Genomic DNA, 20294 nt, shown 5'->3' with positions numbered 1-20294 from the left:
ACGACTCCGAACACACAATTATACCTTCGCACAGGTTAACTCCGTTGTACTGGGACAAAAACACAGCCCTGTGGTCTACGTAGAAGTGGTCTACGTTTGCAGTGGCTAGCTTGGTTACGATGGGAGTGGTCATGCGCCATCCCAGTGCCCTCGTCTGACCGGCGTTGCTGCCTCTCGCCACGGTACGTAGGCGGCGAAACGCCCAGCGGCCTCAACACGGCGCTCTAATAAAACACAGTGCAGAAGTTCGACGGGAACGCACTCATCACTGTCGTAAATCGAGGCGACAGAACTGATGCAGAGCGCCCGTCGTCGCCGTCGCAACGTACTACGCGAAAATTAGGCAGTCGCACACACTCAGCGTCCCGATCACACGCTGCACACCACCGTAAGTGCTCTCCAGAAGTTCTTCGAGAGCACCTTCGTCACAATCGTAAGCCGAACACCTATGCACCGCTGCAACGGCAGGCAAAAATCACGACGAGAAGAGCGCAGCGAAATGACCGCGCAACAGCTGCCATTTTTTTTTTTAACCATGACGTCACATCCGGCAAAAAAAAGTCGCTTTCTTTGTTTTTTGATGTCTAGTTGGCGCATGCGCAGTAGTGCTCGTCCACCGTTCCTGAACGTCAGGTTTCGGGCTGTGTGCGCAGCAAGTCTGTGCTTGTGCGCATTTTATGGCGCGTTTTCGTACGTTCGAATGTGTATGGAAGAGCGTCTCGGCGTCGTGCTTTCTTTCGCACCTCTGAGTGGTCGTTGCAAGTGGCTGATTCTAACCCCAAGCAAGACTTTAAGTGCTCTTGCCAGATCTCTGACTGCGGAATGGATGACAACGACGAAGCTTGGGATGACATCGAAGGTGACGACGTGATCGCGAAAGTCCAAGTTGACTTTCTTCTCGACTCAAGACCCCCGCTCCTGAAATATCGCAATGGTCGAGTTTACGTGTCAGATTTGTCGAGCCAGATGTACTGCGAACAAAAGCTGCTGTACACGCTCATCGGAGTTCCCCGTCTCAGGGAAATGGGCCACGACGTTGAAGAAGGGGAGAGTGCGCAAGTCGTCCGCGGCTCGGACATCCACCTTGCGAGGCAGCTCGAAGTTCAGGACGTGGTCACTGTGGAAACAGAGACACGCGAAGACAACATTGCCATCCTGTGCCTCAACCTGCTGCACGGAGTTCGTTCCCTGCTGTCGGGTGCACCTGTGGCCAGGGAAGTGCCCGTGTTCGGAAGAGTGTTTGGCGGCGACATTTTTGTGAACGGAGTTGTGGACGAGCTGCGCTGTGACACAGAGACGCTCCAAATCGATATCGTTGAGCTGAAAACGATCACTAGAACAAGGTTACCAAGTTCATCGGTCCGCCGCTCGCATCGGTTACAAGTGATGCTTTACTATCATCTTCTGACAAGCCTGGTACACGGCAAGGTTGAAACAAAGGACATAGAAAGGGGCTTCCGTGTCAACCTTGGTGTGCAACTAAGCTCCGTGGTGCTTGAGTTATTGCCACCGAATGAACAGCACATGAACACACTTGGGCGTCTGATCCCATTCGTCCTAAGTGCTGTTCAAGCATTGCCTGCTCCCACTCAGCTAATCGTGGAGTATTTTAGCCAGGAAACAGACAGCACACTGTGTTTTGACGGTGTCGATTATGACGAAGGCTGGCTGAAAAGCACTCTTGAGCGTTTGTTCTCGTTCTGGACGGGCCAGAGGCCTCCAGAAGGCATCCAAGATATTGAAGACGCTTGGAAATGCAACCACTGCCCTTTCCAGACTATGTGCGAATGGCGGCTTGCCAAAGAGGCTGAATGCATCACGCGTAACTCAAAAAGTTTTAAGAAAACCTAGCATATTGTGTGACGATGTGAGCTCATTTTTATAATGGGTTTGGCAGTGGTTGGATGTAAATAGTACTCTCTTTTATCTGTTTTTCTTACAGCAGTTGGGCATGTATTCATGCCATGCTCTGTGCAGTCTTTATGTGGTACAATGTACCTACGTTGTTATTCTGGCATATTGGTAGCATTACATACGGCTGTTCTTTGATGTAACACCAGTTTTTATGGCGTTTGTCAAATATTTCACCATAGTATGCTAAGAGGCCTCCAGTCATGAGTTGTCATGTTTCTTGAGCTATTTGTTATATAAAGTGCTAGTCATTGTACACTACATCAGTGAAGTATTTCCATCCAGTTTTACTTGAATGCCAAGATATTGTCTCTTACAATGTGTAACACTTATGGTAAATTGTGATTTACAATTATGGTAAATTTACTGTCTCTTTTAAACTTTCTGTTCACTAGCCCACGGAAGTATAAAAGTATCACTTTTATACATCCAAGCTTGACCTTTCACCATTTGCTATCTTTGCAGCATTTCACAGCTACACCAGTATTCATCTACTTTAAAATGTCAATTTTAAGTGCTTCCCAAGAATGTAGCAATAAAAATGTCAATTTTAAGTGCTTCCCAAGAATGTAGCAATAATTTAACGGAGTTCTGACTCCAAATTCTCATGTTCTCTTTTTGGTTTTATCAATGCTTCATGGCTGACCAATGCTAAAGCAGCATTTTAACTGCTTGAGCATGCAGTTATTATTTGAATAGAAAAGCCTGAAAATATCCATTTTCACTTTGCATTGCTTCAAGCCCAGAGGGCGTGTGTGACAGAACCATGCCACTACTTCCCCCGTTTTGTGGGGACGTCAAAACACTGGAGGCATTGTTTTAACCCCTCCGCCGCCGAGGCTAAGTTTGCTTGAAGGTGTTTAGGCCTACCATCATGGTCGATATTCGATGACTGCTTTCAATACAGGAGCGGATGGCAACTTCTATTGCAAATCTAGGCTATATAATCAGCTCCTTTACCACATATGGAACTTTGTTATTGGAAAGAGTGCCATTCGGGCGAGCAGACACCTTTGTAGAACTGGCTGCATGCTAGTTCTACAAAGTTGTGAACGGTGCCTGCATCTTGCCGCCACTCACTGAGCCACTCGTGTGAAATGATGTCGCGAGCTACTGCCAATTGTTGGAGACACTCAGTTGTGTCACCTTATTCCCCATACCACTTGGTGACGTCAAACGAATGTCCATTTGCTGCATGCCGCTCCCCGTGCTGTTCTGTCAGCGTGATAAATGAGGTCTAATTAGAACATGTTGCCAGCCATTCATATTTTAGCCAGGGTATTCTGTTGACCGAAAAAATCAAACGGTATTGTAATATTAACACTGAAAAGTGGTGTCAGTACCCCTTTAACTCAAATGGGAGGGAGTACTTATTCCATCATTGACGCAAACTCAAGGCTGCAACTGGATGTGATTCCAACATACTGCAGGCAGGAGTGCTGACAAACCAAGGGAAAGCCCCAGATTATAGAATATTTTAAGAGAACATCCACATAAACAACTGCACCTCAAGTTACTGCCTCTTGCAAAATGACACAAAATATTGTAAAGCATACATACAAGCAAGACTGACACACTGCGTAGGGTGATCATCTGCTTTGAAGCGATATACACTACCAGTAGTTGTTCGTGGCCAGTGTTTTCATGCACTTTTATGCAAGCTGTCTCTTGAAATTGCTGATCTCAGTCCAGACGCATGCACTCCCACAACTAACTGCTGGTGTTCCAATTTCTTCTTGAACTCTTTACTGTGTAAGCTGTATTTTCAGTGGTGTGCAGTCATAAACATAGCACTCGTTTGTGAGCACCCATTATAAGCCAGCTTAAATGCACATTCACTGATTGATTGATTGTGGGGTTTAACGTGCTGATACTACACAGGCAATGAAGCAAGCCATAGTTGAGGGCTGCGGATTAATTTTGACCACCTGGGGATCTTCAACGTGCACCGAAATCTCGAACACACAGGCGTTTTTGCTTTTCGCCTTCATCAGAAAAGCAGCCGCCGCAAACGCACATTCATTACTGATACAGGGGTGAGACAGCTGCGCATATTGCGCCTTTCTGATACAATTCCATTTTCCTGCGCCAAGCTGCTCCAAAAGCACGAAAATGGCGAAAATTGCGCCAAACTGCTCTAGAAGAGCCTCAACGGCACGGATTTTGATGCTCATGTCAGTTTCGGCGGGGACGAAAGCCTCCCGCATCCCGGTCACCGCTTTTATCGTCGGTCAATCGCAAACACAGAAATGGCACAAATAGAAAGACTGAAACGAAGCAAGCGATAGCTTCTAAAACTCGATTCGCTTTCCGTCCGGGCTCGCTGAAATGGCCTTCTCGATTAGGCATCGCTGTGGCAACAAACATGGCCGCCGCCTGATCTGGCTGCTACCAACGCGCTCAGTGCGTATCGCCGATATTTTCCCTGGTTTATTTTACGCTATCAGCTGGGTTCTAGTCTATTCATTCTATCTGTTGTGGCTCTGAACAGTGACGTTAACGCGGGTATGTGGTTTGAGGTTGGTGCCAGATTACGGGAAGTTGGGCGGCTCGAAAAAAAGTTCATTAAAATGTGGGGCCTACGACTTCGGCGTGGTTTGTCCTTGAGTGCGAAACGCGGTGCGCGCGTCTATAATCGGGTTCGTGAAGTGAATTTTTTGGCTGGTTGTGCTGTTGTAAAATGCCGAGGTGTTGCTTTGCTTCGAAGCGCGATTGCGAGCCTTGGGGATGGAGCGGTCGACACAAAAGTTGCGGGCTTTGCTGCGGCGCCGCGACCTGTTCAGGCAGCGCCCAATAGGCTCCGGACTGCGCCCAGAGGGCGACACGGAGCCCGCGACACCCAGCGCCCCCTTCGGCAGATATGCGCAATGGGTCGGTCCCCGCAAGCCGGTACGTTGCTACCTCGGGGGCGCTCTTCTTTTTGCAGCGCTGATTTAGCATATTATCGCCCCTTTTGGGCTTAAAACGAAGTAAGAGATTGTAAAGTAATCCTGCCACATAGTGCATGTGAATGAAGAAGGATTTATTCGGTTGAACTCGCGTATAGGAAGGCATATAAAGGCCGCATGGGAGTGATGCCCAGAAGAGAAACGCTTGTACAGCCTGCTTGCGGGGCAAACCTTTCTCAAGATCAGCATGTTTCGCTTCAAAAGAAAACGTAATTTATATTGTTCAATTCACAAAAGAGGAGGCTTTGTCTACAAATATATGAGACGTTGCGCGATATTTCCACTCGGGGCATTCCATCCATGTGAGTGCACTTGCATGCGACTGCAGAAATATGGGAGTTACATATAGGTCTTTGAACCGAATGTCATGCTCCATACATGTAACAGTACGAAATTCGCGTTTGTTGGGGTATAGCGAAACTGCGGACGTTAATAAGTGCCCGCTTCGCCGAGAAAATTTTTTGCTTTTAGTTGTAGCCCAGTATGCTGGTTGCATGCATGTAAGCACGCCCACAAAAAAGAAACTCTTCACGAGAAGGCTATCACAAGAAATTCTTTGGGCAGGGATGGGATGGGGGAGGTGTAAGCAGAACATCTAATAGGCGTATTGGAATAAATTACGGAATATTCGTATTCGGGTATTTTTTTTCTCTCCACTCCAACGGGTTCGGCAGGAGACCTCCGTTAGGAAGGAATAGTAGCGCCTTTTTTTCCGTCAACACCTTTACAACAAAAATCACGGGAGAAAAATTTAGTTGCCCGAGTACACCCCTCACTGGTGCAGAGTGACCGCAATCACAACGAATGGGATAAATAAAGCTTGTCCTCCTCCTCCTCCCCGAACGCGAACTTTTTTTTCCTGTGTACAAACTGTTCCAACTTTTATTTCGGCACGTCTTAGCTCTATTTTTCTTTCCTTTTCAGTGGCCTAGACAACCATTTCATTGTTTCTTTTGCACGAAGAGGCGGTGATTTTACGCTATCTAAAAGCTCGCGAAACATTTGGGAACATAAACGCTATAAGTGTCCGCGCCCCATATGTGGTTATATGTATTTAATTCGGCGGTATAAGCACGTGGAATATTAGATGAAGCAGAGTAGAACCGCTGGGGGATAAAACTACGATGCTATAACTGTGCTTGGGGGCCCTCTTTGTTGCCAAATTTAGAGCGCACTTATACATGTGTATTGACCGCCTGCTAACCAGCCTACTAACAAGCTTATCGTACACCACGGCAGCATGTAATCCGCTCGCTTAATGTGGGCCTTTCAAGATCCAGTAACCATGCTCGGTATCTGCAAAAAAAAAAAAAAATAAACAGAGAAGAAGAATCCGCGGGAGAATGCAAAGCCTTGAACACATGCTTCCCAGTTGTGCTAGCCTACGGCTCGGCAGCGAGGCAACAGCATTTTATCAGTGCCCCGTTTTATTTGGAGGCTTCCCGCGACTATATCACATTTTGCACGACTTTGTTGCACTATGTAGTACATATACGCGCAAATAACGTTATAACAAACGTTTTTTGCAAAGTTGCGTTCACTGGCGCTGAAGGTGGTCGGCGCGGCGGGACCGCCCCAGAGTTGCGCGTGTCTGTCGCGGCTGGCGCTGCGCTCGCGCGGCAAACTTGGCTGTCCGGAGCCTATTCGCTCTTTCCAGCGACGCTAGTGACGCCGCGCGGAATTTGTCCGAAGCCGGGAGATGGTGATCGGCGGACCGGGCGGAGGCGGCCGGCGGCATTCGTGCGGCCTCGCAGAAGCGAAAATAAAACAGTAATCGCTATTATAGTAATCGAAAATGCCGTATCAATAATCGGAAGAGATAGGCTGAACGAGCGTTCATTTTCTATAAACTGTCTTGAAGCTATAAAAGCGGCGCGTAAATGAAAGAGTTTTGAGCCTCATCGGTGTCTGCTGCGGAGAAAAAAAACATGTCTTTAGGACCCACCTGTGCGTACGTGGTGCTTAAATTATTCTTTGCTGAATTACGGCTCCATCATTTAATAGCTTGCTGTCAGGGCGCCGAGTTTGCAGGCATTTTGTATAACCTTGTGATCGTCTTTTTCAGATACTATTTACATTCACTACCGCATATGTCAACCTATTGGCTTAGGTGTTGTTGGCTCAATTCTACTGCTTCCAAACATATATGCAGCAGAGAGTGTCCAATCCGCTTGCTTTTTTTTTTTTTCAATGAAGAAACAAATGCGAACTTTTTGCACGCGAAGGCGAAAAGCAAATGTAAGGATGCGTTTATTGATTATGACTGAATATATAAATAATTATGCTGAAGGAAGATGTTTCAGCAATGCCAGTATTATAACTTTGGGTCTGCTAGTTAAACACGAGCTCTTGAAAGCATTTGGTACCCCCCCCCCCCCCACCTTTTTTTGGTCACAAGCATCAACGCACTTAAAAATCTTACCGGCAGTCAAATCAACATAACGTATTTTCAGCCAGGAGATTTCTCATTAATTATCGCTAGCCAAAAGCGCACCTCTAAAATACTGCCTGTATTTTCATGTACGCAGTGTATGCCACATGCACGAGTAAATACGTAGGCTTATATATATTTTTTTTCATCAAATGCCAACACGTTCGTTTGTATACCACTTGATACGACGTAATGGGAACCTTGTCTTCGCGGTTTTACTGCCCAAAGTCATAGATAAGTTTTACTACACCCAAGCAAAACACCGCAATGCGCACTTATCGCCCACGCGGGGTGCGCATGGGCTTCTGCTTAGTGTGCACACAGTGAAAAAATGAACACGCCTAAAGTAAAACGTACACTGCGATAATCCTAAAACTTAGCGTTGCACATTCTGCAGCAGGTTGTTTGCCCGATTAGGCGGGATTGTTCTCAAACCACTTCCGTGCGGCCTGAGCCGTGCACAGCGGATTGCCTCGCACGCAGCACTTTTTACCCGGCGGCAGACACACCCTGAAACGAATCGAATGCTGTCTCGTAATCAGCAACGCATACCTGTGTTCATGTTTTAAAGAAAGTAGTTGTTTCAAGAGGAACTATAGCCTTTTAGGCCGCTACTTATGCTGGCACGTATGTTGCTACGGGGGCCCGATCACCATCTCGTCCGCCATTGCCGTCCTCCGCAGCGCCACCTGTAGGGGCTGGAAAGAGCGGATAGCTGCAGGACTACACGGTTGCCATAGCACGCGACTATAACACTTTATGTATGCAAACTTAAATTTTATGCCAAAATCTAGGTGGCTAAACAATAACGCTACTCAAATGACCATAGGGTTAACCTGTGCCCCGGGGACTGAAACGGGTAGGCTGGTTGGGCTATGCGACCGTTAGCTCGAAGCTGTTCAACTGTTGCCGTGACTACAGTCGTTTGTACAACGCAGCCTGGGATTACAAAAATAATAACTTTAGCATTAAAACAGCAAAAAAAACGCCACAATTGCGGAGCCCTTAAATTTGATAAGAGTTTTAGCAGTCCGTCTGTTCCGTCGTGTACGTAGTTACCGTGCTCACCGGGACTCGTCTGGGCACTTGGGCATTCGTAGCCATAGGGGGATTAGTTCCGCGGACCTGCCTTCGCCTTGTCCGCGCCTCCTCGCCCTTCCGCTACGCAGGCGCATACCGGTCCGGTAAACCCGGTAACAAAGTAACCAACAGAACAGACGGACTGCTAAAACTCTCTAATGTGAACGGCAGTTTTGTCAGTGTTGCGTGCAGGCGCAACACAATATCACCAGTTAGGAAAAAGGTAGTGCAGTTAGTACTTTGCGATACTCTTAAAACTCTTTCAGGTAAGGCTGTTTGAGTGTTCTGTGTATTCAAAACTGATTGAGATGTGCACATGACCCTGCAAATTGCTGAAATAATGATTTTTTAGCTCAAAAGACGATGTATTAAATGTCCCTAACTGCTCCAAAATCGAAATTTTGCTGCTCCAAAAACTGCTCCCAAATCTGTTTGGGCTGTCTCACCCCTGCTGATAACAGTATTACATGCTATACCACTGATCAGAAGGGCCCTCTTTAATTCAAAGAAATTTTTTATCCCTTTAGACTTCCAGTTACCGAGGTGCAACTGTAATTGATTTGTTTATTAGTGGTTTCATGGCACATGCTTATATTGTGAAATTTGAGGTAGGCAATATGTAAATAGAGCTAGTCCACACTAACGTTTCCGAGCGAGGCTTGCGGTTTGAGATGCGTCTGTCTAATGTTTTCCATTGAGACACCTTCTGGCAGCTGTGTGTGCAAAATATGAGTTAGGCTACTTATCGACTATAAACAGTGCATCATACCCTTCTGATATAATCTGATATAAAAATCTGCATAGATAACGAGTCAGCTGGGGTCATAACCGGCTAAGCAACAAGGCTGTGTAGCCCATGTGTGATCGTAATATTGTCGGCAAGCAAGTATTTTAGCAACTGCATGTGGATTTGTGCGACTGCGCCATTCAAATACCCTTATCCAGGAATATTTCCTAACATGCAACAATGCAGTGGCCTCTGGCCATTGCTGTGGCTCAATAAATGGTCATTGCATTGTTGCCAAACCACAATTGAGCAACATGGACGCTGTAATTTGTAAAATAAGCAATTACTGAACGTTCGAGCAAATGCATTGTTACCATATTCACAAAACTCGCAGAAAAAGAAACGGGTCCCATAGCCCGTGCAGTACTTGAGGTTCTGCAGCATCTTTAAAGGGGCCATGAAGACAAAATGAAAGTTCAGTTCATTTGAAAGATTGCCTCGTTAGAATAACACTGGCACCACTATTAACGCAAACTCAGCTCAAATAAACTATTAACGAAGAAAACAATCGGCATTCAACTCCCCAGCTATTTTCTCACGCTGGACTTTGCCATATTATGGGCCACTTGTTGCAAATGGCTGAGGCCGACAAAATCGAATGTAAAGTAAACAGGGTTTATAAGCTTGCAGAGCAAGCTATTTGTGCTCAAATTTTGCGCATATTCTTTTTATATTAGAATGCTGGGTTAAACAGTGGAATTTACAAACAAGCAGTAAACATAAAAACATGAGAAACGGCATGAACTGACGCAACAGTTGGCGCTGTTTCTCACGTTTTTAACATGCACTGAACGGTTCTGGATGAGGCAATACACGCATCAATCATATAGAAGGAGTACAACAGTATACCTTTATCTGATAAACCACGCATCGGTACATGTTTAGATCGTTTGTATATGCTTCTACTTATATAAGCGCGCGAAAAATCGTCGCATGGGCTCATTGTTCGTTTGCGATTTCAGTCTTGGGAGGTTTGACAATCGATTGGACGCACGTTCAGCGCAGGTTGGATGCACTTTTAGCAAAGGCTTTGACGCACTTTTTGAAAAAGCTTTCGTGCTTCTCTCTACTTTCTTTAGAAAGGGGTGGTAACGTTTTATAACCCCGAGCACTCCCAAATAATGAGAAGTAAGTTGCCTCTATGATCTATCACTCAAAAGAAGAGTATACAACCAATACATACTGCCGGTCTCAGGTCGGCTCAACGGGCCATGGAATGAAGAATGACAAGAGCAACACTTAAGGACAGGAAACGAGCCTCCCGGATCAGGGGACAAGCTCGAGTAGAAGATACAGTTCAAGTAAAGAAAAAGAAATGGACTTGGGCTGGCCGTGTGGTGAGAAGAAATGAGAACCGGTGGACCACCACGGTAACGAAGTGGATACCGGGAGACAGGTCTAGAAGAAGGGGAAGGCCGATAACACGATGGAGGGATGAAATAACGAAACTAGGGGCAAATAATGGACTGGAAGCAGCGCAGGACAGGAGTGGTTGGAGACCAATGGGAGAGACCTTCGTCCTCCAGTGGACCTAGGTAGGCTGTTGATGATGAATTATAACGGTAGGAGTCTTTGACTGTTGGCTTTGCACAATCCGGCCAATTTTCCAGGGGCGGGAAAAAAAAAAAAAAGACTCAAATGTTGGCTCGGGCAAAGCCAGCAGTAGCTTTACTGTTCATAATTTCTCCATTATCTCCTACGTGCATGGCAGCACCACACAGGCTTTGCACTCGTGGGTCTGATTCACTGCAGTGCACCTGAAGGACCATTCACTGCAACTATGGAGGCAAAGTAGGTCAACTAAATTATGTTTCATTCCTGAAGTGTGGACTGCGCTGTGATATACCTCAACGTAAGCATGGTGTTTTGCATTGTTCAATTAATGTCTCGGCACTCAGACTGAATATCGGGCAGCGTTATTATTTAGATTTTCTTCCTTGGGTCCGCCGTCCAGCCGTCAATCATTCAGAAGGCCAACTGAATCTTTATAGAGTGTGCTAGGCGCTCGGTCAGCTCACTTTGTCACGTGCTCTTTTGTCACAAATGGGGAAGTAAAATAACTCGCAGTTTCAATTAGTTACAAGAATTGCTGCGGTGTACCTCCAGACGATTACACTTTCTTAGCCTTTCCTCTTTAAAAACAAATGAAAGGAACCGATTTTTGACAATTATATAGTGCAATATAGTTGATCGCAGGATGACTACCATGGGGCTCAATAAAGCGCTGGTGTTTAGAATTAGAAAATTTCTTACTTAAGGTAATGTGTATTTAAACTGTTATTTGTAAGTACAGATTTTCAGTGCCTTTAGTGCCCCTCAACCAAATGTTTCCGTATTGTCCATACGGGGGAAACGGGTTGTGCGTGGCTCCGAGCTTGCTAGGGGTCTATAGAGAGCACGTGCGAGATAATATTTGTATTGTGTTGGTTTCCAAAGGGCTTAGTTGCAATGCTGCAGGCATGACACCTTCATAGTATTGTTGGGAAGGTGCCAGACTGCGGATCAGTGACGAGGGAAGAATGTGGGTGTGCAATCCAACTTTGCAATCCACCCGAATGCACTGGGCGCCCCAGGCCCCTCGTCTTCCGGGCGGGCTTTTCTGGGCAGCCGCTTCCTTTCGCTATGGCCGCACTTTTGCTGCCCGAAGACGACTCCCCACGCTTCATTGATTCTTTCCCCTGTGGAGGGCTCAAGTTCCTCACACAGTGCGGTTCCGACAAACATGGCTGAAGCCTGGCTCGCTGTGGCCCTTGACATGTGTACATGGCCCTTCCGAAACACTCGCCTTTCTTAGCTGCTGTCTCGCCCGATGTCTCCCTCAGGGCACAAAGGGACGCACGTTATGCAGGCGGACCACGGAGCTTAAATGTATAGCAAGATCATGCGAGAGTCCCGCACGCAACTGTGGGGCTCTGCTATTATCAGTCCCAGGCTGGCCGCGGACTTCGCGAGAAGCAACCCGGCAGTCGTTTTTCACATATATTCTGATGGCGTGCAGAACACCCGCAGACTATCCGTGCTGTGCCCTAAGATGTCAATGAAAGAGCTGCAGTGTGCCAAGGTAGCAATTTCTCAGATAGTGTAATGTTTCTGATTTACTTAAAGGGACAATAACACTTGGCTTTATTTGAAAGAAGTAGACATTGCTAACTCAGTCAACTTCGTTCCGGCTCCGAATGCTGTTGTTTTCATCAAAAAGAAATCAAAGGCTTTGAAATTTCGCGTTGCAAACGCCAGCAGTAACGATCGAAACAAGGGCAATGTTGAAACAGTTATCAGTGTGTAAAGTGGTACATACTGTTGTGGAAGTAGAGGAAGCAACACATACCATACAACGGATCCAGAAGCACCACTACAATCGCACAGCCATATGAGGCGGTTTTTTTTTTTTTGGAAATAGTCAAATACACCTAAAAAGAATTTGAGCCAAAGTGAAAGTTTGTTAACTGACCTAAATGTAACACTGTGAAAGCTGTTATATGCTTTACATGTCAGCTAGGAGAATTATATGGCCTCAAGTAATTAAAAAAAACATGCGGTGAATTTGAGAATATTAGGATGATAAGTTCGGATTTGGCTCGTACTGAATCAAAACGTTCAAGTTGATGTGGCATTCCTATGAAAACTTTATTGCAATTGACGAAGTTTTAGCGGCAAAGGCATTAAACATAGGCCACACAGCCTCAAGAAGAGTAAAACTGTACATGAAGAGCAGGCCAGTCCTCCTGGTAGCATTAGCAGCTCATTGTATTCTTCCATAGGGTAATTTTCGTTGGCACGCGTGAAGACAATCACGAAGTAAAAAATTTCCCCGCATTTCCCCGAGGGGAAGAATGTGAAAGTGTGAATGCACGAGTTGAATTTGCGCGGTTCGGTAATGTTCGCGAAAGAGAGATCACACACACACACACAACTACAAAGAAAGAAAGATGCATTTATTCACAGACACCTATTTGTGTTGTCGTTGTACTTGATTGCTAGAGCGGATCTCAGCTTTGAAATTTCGTGTCAGTACTCCTTTAAGCGGGTGCATTAGCCCTTCTCACGCCCGATTCCTGGCCAATCCCCCACGTGGGTATGTGGCATGCACAGACACCTATTTGTGTTGTCGTACTTGATTGCTAGAGCGGATCTCAGCTTTGAAATTTCGTGTCAGTACTCCTTTAAGCGGGTGCATTAGCCCTTCTCACGCCCGATTCCTTGCCAATCCCCCACGTGGGTATGTGCCATGTCAGCGGCCAGGCAGCGCGCGCCCATCTCCCCCCGTTGCCAAGGAAGACGAGGAGATTCCTGGCCAATCCCCCACGTGGGTATGTGCCATGTCAGCGGCCAGGCAGCGCGCGCCCATCTCCCCCCGTTGCCAAGGAAGACGAGGAGCGCGCGCACCCGCAGCTGTTGCTATGTGGACGGACGGCGGTCGCCGGAATTCAGGGTCGCTTATAAAGTGCATTCGCACTTAAAAGCTTTTTATTGTCTTGCATTAATTTCCAAAACGCTTCAGAAGAAGGCTGCTCATACCTTCTTCTTCACCTTAATGAGGTGGCTCGTACCCACAGAGACGGGGGATTTTACCCACGGCTTGTAAGTGGCGGCTAATTAGTTAAATACTAAAATGGTAAATATTGGAGTAAAAATAAAAATAATGATCAGATTTAATCCTTAGGGACCAGCAGACGAGAGGAAATGATTGTTTCACATCTCCCAGTTTCATTTCGTTCACATCTGTTCACTTTGTCGCCGACATCTGGGGAAAGATCTTTCGCCGTCCTCCTAGCTGCCGTTTGAATTCATAATAAGCCAGCTCCGAAAAAGCAAAAAAAAAAAAAAAAGAGAACACACATCTGAAAGCACCCACGAACCAGTACGAACAATCACGCAAAAAACAAAAAACGAACTCCCATTCTGCAAACTGATTTGGCTTATTTTGATCCGTGCACAGCAGGATCTGACTCATTTTCGATACGAACTTCGATCTGCGTACAAGTTTTTCAGGGCGTTATCTCCTTTTTTTCTCGCCACCTCTTTTCTAGGGGAAAGTTGCCGAGTTTTTCTTGTCGCTACAGTTCTATCTGACTTAGTTTCGGTTTGTGGATTTGGCTCACTTCTAAAAAAAAAACGCCTCGTAATGCTTCTTGTCGGTGGCTCTTGTCAACGGCCGACAATCACACGAACAAGTTCCTGTGACGTTATAATTATGATGGGGGAGCAAGTGGCAGGGGTGAGTCGCCGTGTCTTCATTTGTTCATCTTATCATATAGAATAATTGTTTGAAGCTTGCATTAAAATTGGAATCATTGTCACTGGGACAAGACAGTCCTTTTAACGAAACAAACGTATCCTCTGTCCTCATGAAACCTTTACATGGGCCATCTCGTGGAACCAGACGCAGAGCGCTGCAAAAAGCGCTCACTGCAGCCCATTCCCAACTTTAGAAGCGGCCATTAAGTTTACTTAGCCGTTAGTGCATTTAAGAAGAAATGAATACTAGTAATATTAGTTTTCATCATCATCATCATCATCATCATCATCATCATCATCATCATGTCATCATGAGCCTGTTTGTGTCCACTGCAGGACGAAAGCCTCTCCCAAAAATTCCCAGCCACGCCTATCGAGTGCCAGCTGAGTCCATTAGTTTATTAGTTTAGTAGCTGAGTCCATTAGGGCCAGCTGGATAATATTAGTTTTATTCGTACTCAGATCGGGTGGGGCCAAGTGTAGATCGCTGCAAAAAACGCTCATGTCATTGTAGCCCATACCCAACTTAAGAAGCGTCCGACAAGTTTACGTAGCCGTTAGTGCACCTTAAAACCCTACACATCTGTCTAAACTTCGTTTCACCGGACATATACGCTCACAATACCGCCCAAACATTAAAATCACCGAAGCAAACACGGCAAAAACAACGGAAGGCTGCATATTCCAATGCACCGGCTCATTCCACTACGAGGGGAGCGCCGAGTGGTCCAACTCGCCCAACAACACGTCTTATCATCTTCCAGGGCATCCTTTTGGCCAACCTGTTCTGCTGTTGTTTTGCCGGTCCGGTGTGGTTTGCATTGGTCCTCCGAATTATCTGTTGGAAGCGCGCTCTCCAATCGGCCGATTCCTCTCCTCATCTCCTTGACTCCGCGCACCTCCGCAAGGCGCCCGCTCCCCCTCTTTCCACTGCGCTGCCCCTGTGCTTGGCGCTTGCTTTCCACCTCGCTAGTTTATGCCCTTTCCACATCGCTGTGCCCGCGTTACCACGCCTCGTCCGATGAAAGCGTGACAAAGTATAGATTCGCTGTTACAAAATTGCTTGCGCATAAAGACGCTTCACCGCAGTAATACAATGTGTGCAGTGGAGCACCCTTTACAGGCAACACGCATGGTCTGCGTGTTGCCTAGACGCAGGCCATGCGTTTAGGCAACACTAGACCATGACAATCACTAGAGGCAATCACTAGGCAATCACTAGAGGCCGGATTTTAGGCAAACACCTATTTTGTTCCTTGCGCTCGTATCGCCCCACTTTGATATATAAGCGTGAACTGGAGGTCAAGAGGGGTTTTTATGGTGTTTTTATAGTGCCTATAAATGCCTATTTTGATGTTTGTGCCCAAATGCCTATAAATGCCCATGTTCACAATGGGCGCATATATGAACACTACTTAGCCTCAGGTTTCTCTTTCGAGCGCAGTTTGAGGTCGTTATTTATGTTACTGGGCAAAGTTGATTCTATGGGGTTCAATGTAGTCCTCTAGTTCAACCAACTCCCGGAAAACAACCGCTAGCAGCAATGAATTGGAACGCGCCGGCCTGCTGTGAAGTATTAAAACTGTCACTTTTCGGACATCAAGGCCGTGATCAACAGCTTTTCTGGTGACGAGAGTGCTGCAGTCAGAAAGGCTAAAGCGTTCCTCTCCGTGAATAGCCTCCAAGAAAACCGGGCATACTTTTGCGCAAACTTCACGTTCCTCGCAAACACTATTAACAAACTTGAAAAGTTGGGAGAAACTGTAATTATGAACATCGTGCCAATTCTCCATGCGCAGCAATGAATTGCCGCCGTTCCTGAAGGACCAGTTATTGAAAATGCACGTGAAGTTACAGATGGTCTTGGAGAATAACTAGGGATTTTCTGTCCTTGGAGAAGCTTCGAAAGTCATTTCTGGTGAGCACCCTAGGATCCCAGTGTCGGCTAATTAAGCCATCGAATGTTCTCCAGTCAACCATGCTCCAATAACACCTGTCAACGTTAAGCGTACCTCCTCAGTGTACAAGCTCATTCTCACTGACAGGACACACAATATTGAATCCAAAAATCTGGAGATGGCAGTAGTTAGTATGTTACCGCAACAATTGAGTCCAACAAGCTTTTGTTAGCAGATCACTGAAGAGCCAACGGGGACGAGGATAGGGATGGGAGAGATCACTGCACAGCTTCATTCCCTAACGTCTTAAAATTAACACTGCCGATGGTTATAAAATACGATCTTCCGTCTAAAATCTGTTCCGCTGCTAAACACCTTTTTAAAAATATTCTTTAAATGTGTAAAAGTGTATTTGGCAGTGTTGGGACGTCATGTCTGTACAGTTCGGATAATATCACTGCATATGAGAAAGTTGCCAGAGTTGTACCTAACAGTACTCATGTAAGAATATGTTACTACTTAATAAATTGTCGTCTCTCTTGCGTTTATTATTTGTGTCTGTTTTTTCTGTGTCGTAATTTAATGTCATCAGGCAGACACAAAGTATCGTCTTTTAATCACTATTCCCAGCTTTAAAATATTATTTTTCCTGTCTGTTTCACCATATGGCATGCTCGAGCAGTGAGACAGTGGCCATTGAACATGAATGGCAGCAGTGCGCTTCTTGAATTGAATTTGTTTTATTTTATTTACAGAGCGTGAACATGAAAAGCCAATTGATCGTCATTAGCCCAGCAGTCTTGGGGCACAATTTAACAGCTATGTTCAACTGTGTGGCAGCACTTGTGCCATCACAAACAATAACATTTTTGCTTTTCATGTCGTAGATGCATGCCGCGCACGTCTTCGCACGAAATTATTTGCACTTATGTAAAAATTTATGGTGCCTATATTTACGACGTTGGAGGCCTGCCGCCCTATTTTTGGCGCCTACAGCGCTCTTTTCATAGCCCAAGATTTCGGCCTCTAGTTATCACGCCTCGTCCCATGAAAGCCTCGACCAAGAACAGCTTCGCTGTTAAAAAAAACTCGTTAAACACTGTGTGGAAGAGAAGCGAGATAAGAGCAAACACTAAAAAACAGATGTTGGCTCGAACTGTTCCAAGTACAACAGAAACAAAGGCCCCCACAGATGACACGCGAGCAGAGGTAACGCGGGAACATTGAATCGAATCGAACAAATCTCCACTGCATTCATCAAGGGGGAGCGAGAGCGGAAGAGAAGGGCGTTGGGGGCGGAAGCCGGAAAGAGAGGCAGTTACGTGGCAGTTGCGGAAGCAGCTGCTTCTTCGACGACATTTGCGGCGAAGCAAGCAGATGCGTGAGAATTCTTTTCATTGAAGCCCTCCCCCACCTTAGCTTTAGCCATTCGAAATAGTTTACCATAGCTGTATGCATAGTCATCGCCTTAAACCGGGATCGCCTTTAAATGTTAAAGTCACACGCGTCGCAACCTAATCGCGGCTGATGGAAACAGCCCCTTAAGACCGAAGGCGACGAGGTGGGTATTTTATTACCAAACAGCGATGACCATTTCTTGTCGGTTTCAAATTTTGGGGGTTTCACGCGTAGAAGCTACATCTGGGCTATGAGGCACGCCGTAGTGGAGGTTTCTGAATTAAACTCGACTACCTGGGAATCTTTAACTTGCGCCAAGATCTTGACAGGCAGGCGCTTTCGTTTTTCGCCTTCATCAGAAAAGGGATCGAACCCACATCCGGGATCGAACTCACGTCCTTGGGTACAGCAGCACAACGCCTTAGCCACTGAGCCACCGCGGCGGGTGACCTTTGTCAAGGGATAAATGCATCAGCGACGCTGTATGAAATGGGTACTTTCGTGCTAGCCAAAGCGTGACAGAATCAAAGTCTACGAGTAGTTTAATTCAACCCGCACGGGGTCGTGGTGTTCACTGTCCTCGTAGAATGCAAAGATTGAGGTAAACATGCGTGTTTGTGCACTTAGATAGGGCGCCTTTAACACGCACTGAGAGATGAAGGCTAAAATAAAAGATAAATTCAAAGATTTTGTATGGAAGGACAAATTTGCAATGCAAAAATTGGTTAAAAACAAATTTATTTACGCCACCAAAAGCTCTGGCATAGTTTAATCTAGTAACACGGATTTAAAAAAAGCTGATTCATGGAATTCAGCTGTGTTCGCGCAGCAAGCTTTGCCCTGGATGGTGGCCGTTCTGTTCTGCGCCGATGCTCTAATAGTTTCTGCATTTCTCCGTCTCTTCAACATGTCCAAACGGGACGGCCTTGGCCCCGGAGTCACCAGCAGCAGGCTCACCATGCTCAAATCTTGACGAGCTAGCGTCTGCGTCATCACTTCGCCCAGGCAAAGACATGCGACCATGCCGCAGGTCCGTACCGCCCACCTGGTCCCCGTCGCTAGCGCCCTGATTCAGGTCCAGGTTGTGGGCACTCTCATTCCGATCCTTCCACTCCGGTGCCATCAGCTCGCACCCCAGGCGTCTCGACACTGTCCGCGCTGCCACATCGTCAGCATGTCTCCCAGAACTCGCTTGGGTCCCAGTCTTGGCTCGTTGCTCCGCGACTCTTCTACTTACTGCACAAATCTTAAGCGGCAGTATGTGTCGTGGGACCGTCGGGCTCGCCAAACCGTTGATTAAAGGCTACGGAGCTTGCAATGGTCGGCGCTGGCGTGGCAAGGGGAACGCGCCGACGAAGAGGCGATGTTCTCTTGCGGAAAAAGGAGCCCTTAACCCATGTCATCGGGTTCCTGCGGTAGCCGGTCACAGTATACCATTTCGTTTCACTACACCGTGCTGCGTTACTTTGAGAGACCGTCACTTTAACCGGCACCGGCTCTGTCAGTAATTGGTTCTCATTTTCACGACAGCTACGAGAAAATCATTGTGGTCATTTGCCTGGGTGGTGCTCACGCTGTGATTTTTTTATAGAGAATATTATCGCCAGGCACTTCTATGTGATCATTTGGGCGTTTCGCTCGTGGGCTTCCATTCCGCGTCTCTGGGCATCGTTACGATTCTGCGCGCCGCTACCCTGTGCGCGCGTGCTACAAGTTTCGTGCGGTGCGTTGAATTTTTCGTATGTTGCGGCAAAGCCCGACCTCCTGATACAAGTTTCGACAAGTTGGAGCGCGTCCGCCGTGCGGGCCCTCGTTGGCGGCGATTCACGCCAGTAGCAAACTCAAAATTCCGGAACAAACTGTTTCTAACGGCGCCGTGTTCAGACTTGACTCTGCGAACAGACTCCACCCGCTGAGATCTACTTTCCCCCCTCTCTCAGACTCAACGTTCGCAGGCTATCATGGGACCGGGGGAGGGTGTTGTCGTGTGTTTGTACTTCTTCGTTCGTGCGCAATGTGCTGGAAAGGCTGTTTTACCGTGGGCAGTTCTGTGTATAAATTATGGCCTTTCGGTGGCTTGTATCGGTCGGCATTGGGGGCTGGTGTGACAGCGTCGTTCTGCCCGTAGACTGCCACGCTGTTCCTATATCGGTGTTCATCTCTCACCATGCAGTAAACCCTTCAATTTTTCCTTCGGCTCTTTGTCATCGACACCAAGACAGCTCTTCTGTTTGCAGCTCGTTTACCACGCTACCATTACATGACGGAGGTGACAGAGATCGGTGCGGGGACGCCTTCGCCAATGTAACAGCGTGTGCACGTGTTACTCGGAGGCGGCCTCAAGGTTACTGGGGAGCATCTTGGTGTTTTTGCCCTTGCGTGTGAAGGCGAATCTCAACCTTTTGCACCTCGTGTTACTCTGAGTTGGCAGATTAAATCGCTGGTTGGCAGCTTCGTTCACATTCCGAGATAATCGTGGTGGTGGTGGTGCCATACAAATGGCTCTTACCCACACAGGGGGATTGGCCAGAAAAAGGGTGTTTACTGAGAGAAACTATACTCTGTTAAAAAAAAAGCGACAAGTATACTTATATATAGGAATG

The 20294-nt window shown here is 46.7% G+C and overlaps 1 protein-coding gene across 1 annotated transcript; it reads left to right on the top strand.

The window, feature by feature from the left end:
- Positions 1-634: 634 nt before the first annotated feature.
- On the top strand, positions 635-2760 carry LOC144155231 (exonuclease V-like). The gene has a single exon (XM_077686557.1). It carries the CDS (start codon positions 823-825, stop codon positions 1849-1851), a length of 1029 nt encoding a protein of 342 aa, XP_077542683.1. The 5' UTR covers positions 635-822; the 3' UTR covers positions 1852-2760.
- Positions 2761-20294: the final 17534 nt, after the last annotated feature.

This window comes from Haemaphysalis longicornis, unplaced genomic scaffold (assembly GCF_048455015.1).
Source record: "Haemaphysalis longicornis isolate Haplotype H1 unplaced genomic scaffold, Haemaphysalis longicornis Haplotype H1 scaffold_1, whole genome shotgun sequence".
Classification (NCBI taxonomy): Eukaryota; Metazoa; Arthropoda; class Arachnida; order Ixodida; family Ixodidae; genus Haemaphysalis; species Haemaphysalis longicornis.
The sequence above is the reverse complement of the archived record's forward strand: the minus strand, read 5'-3'. Positions and strand labels throughout refer to the sequence as shown.

Coding starts and splice junctions, on each gene's coding strand:
- LOC144155231 (XM_077686557.1), top strand. CDS start 823: ATGGATGACAACGACGAAGCTTGGGATGACATCGAAGGTGACGACGTG.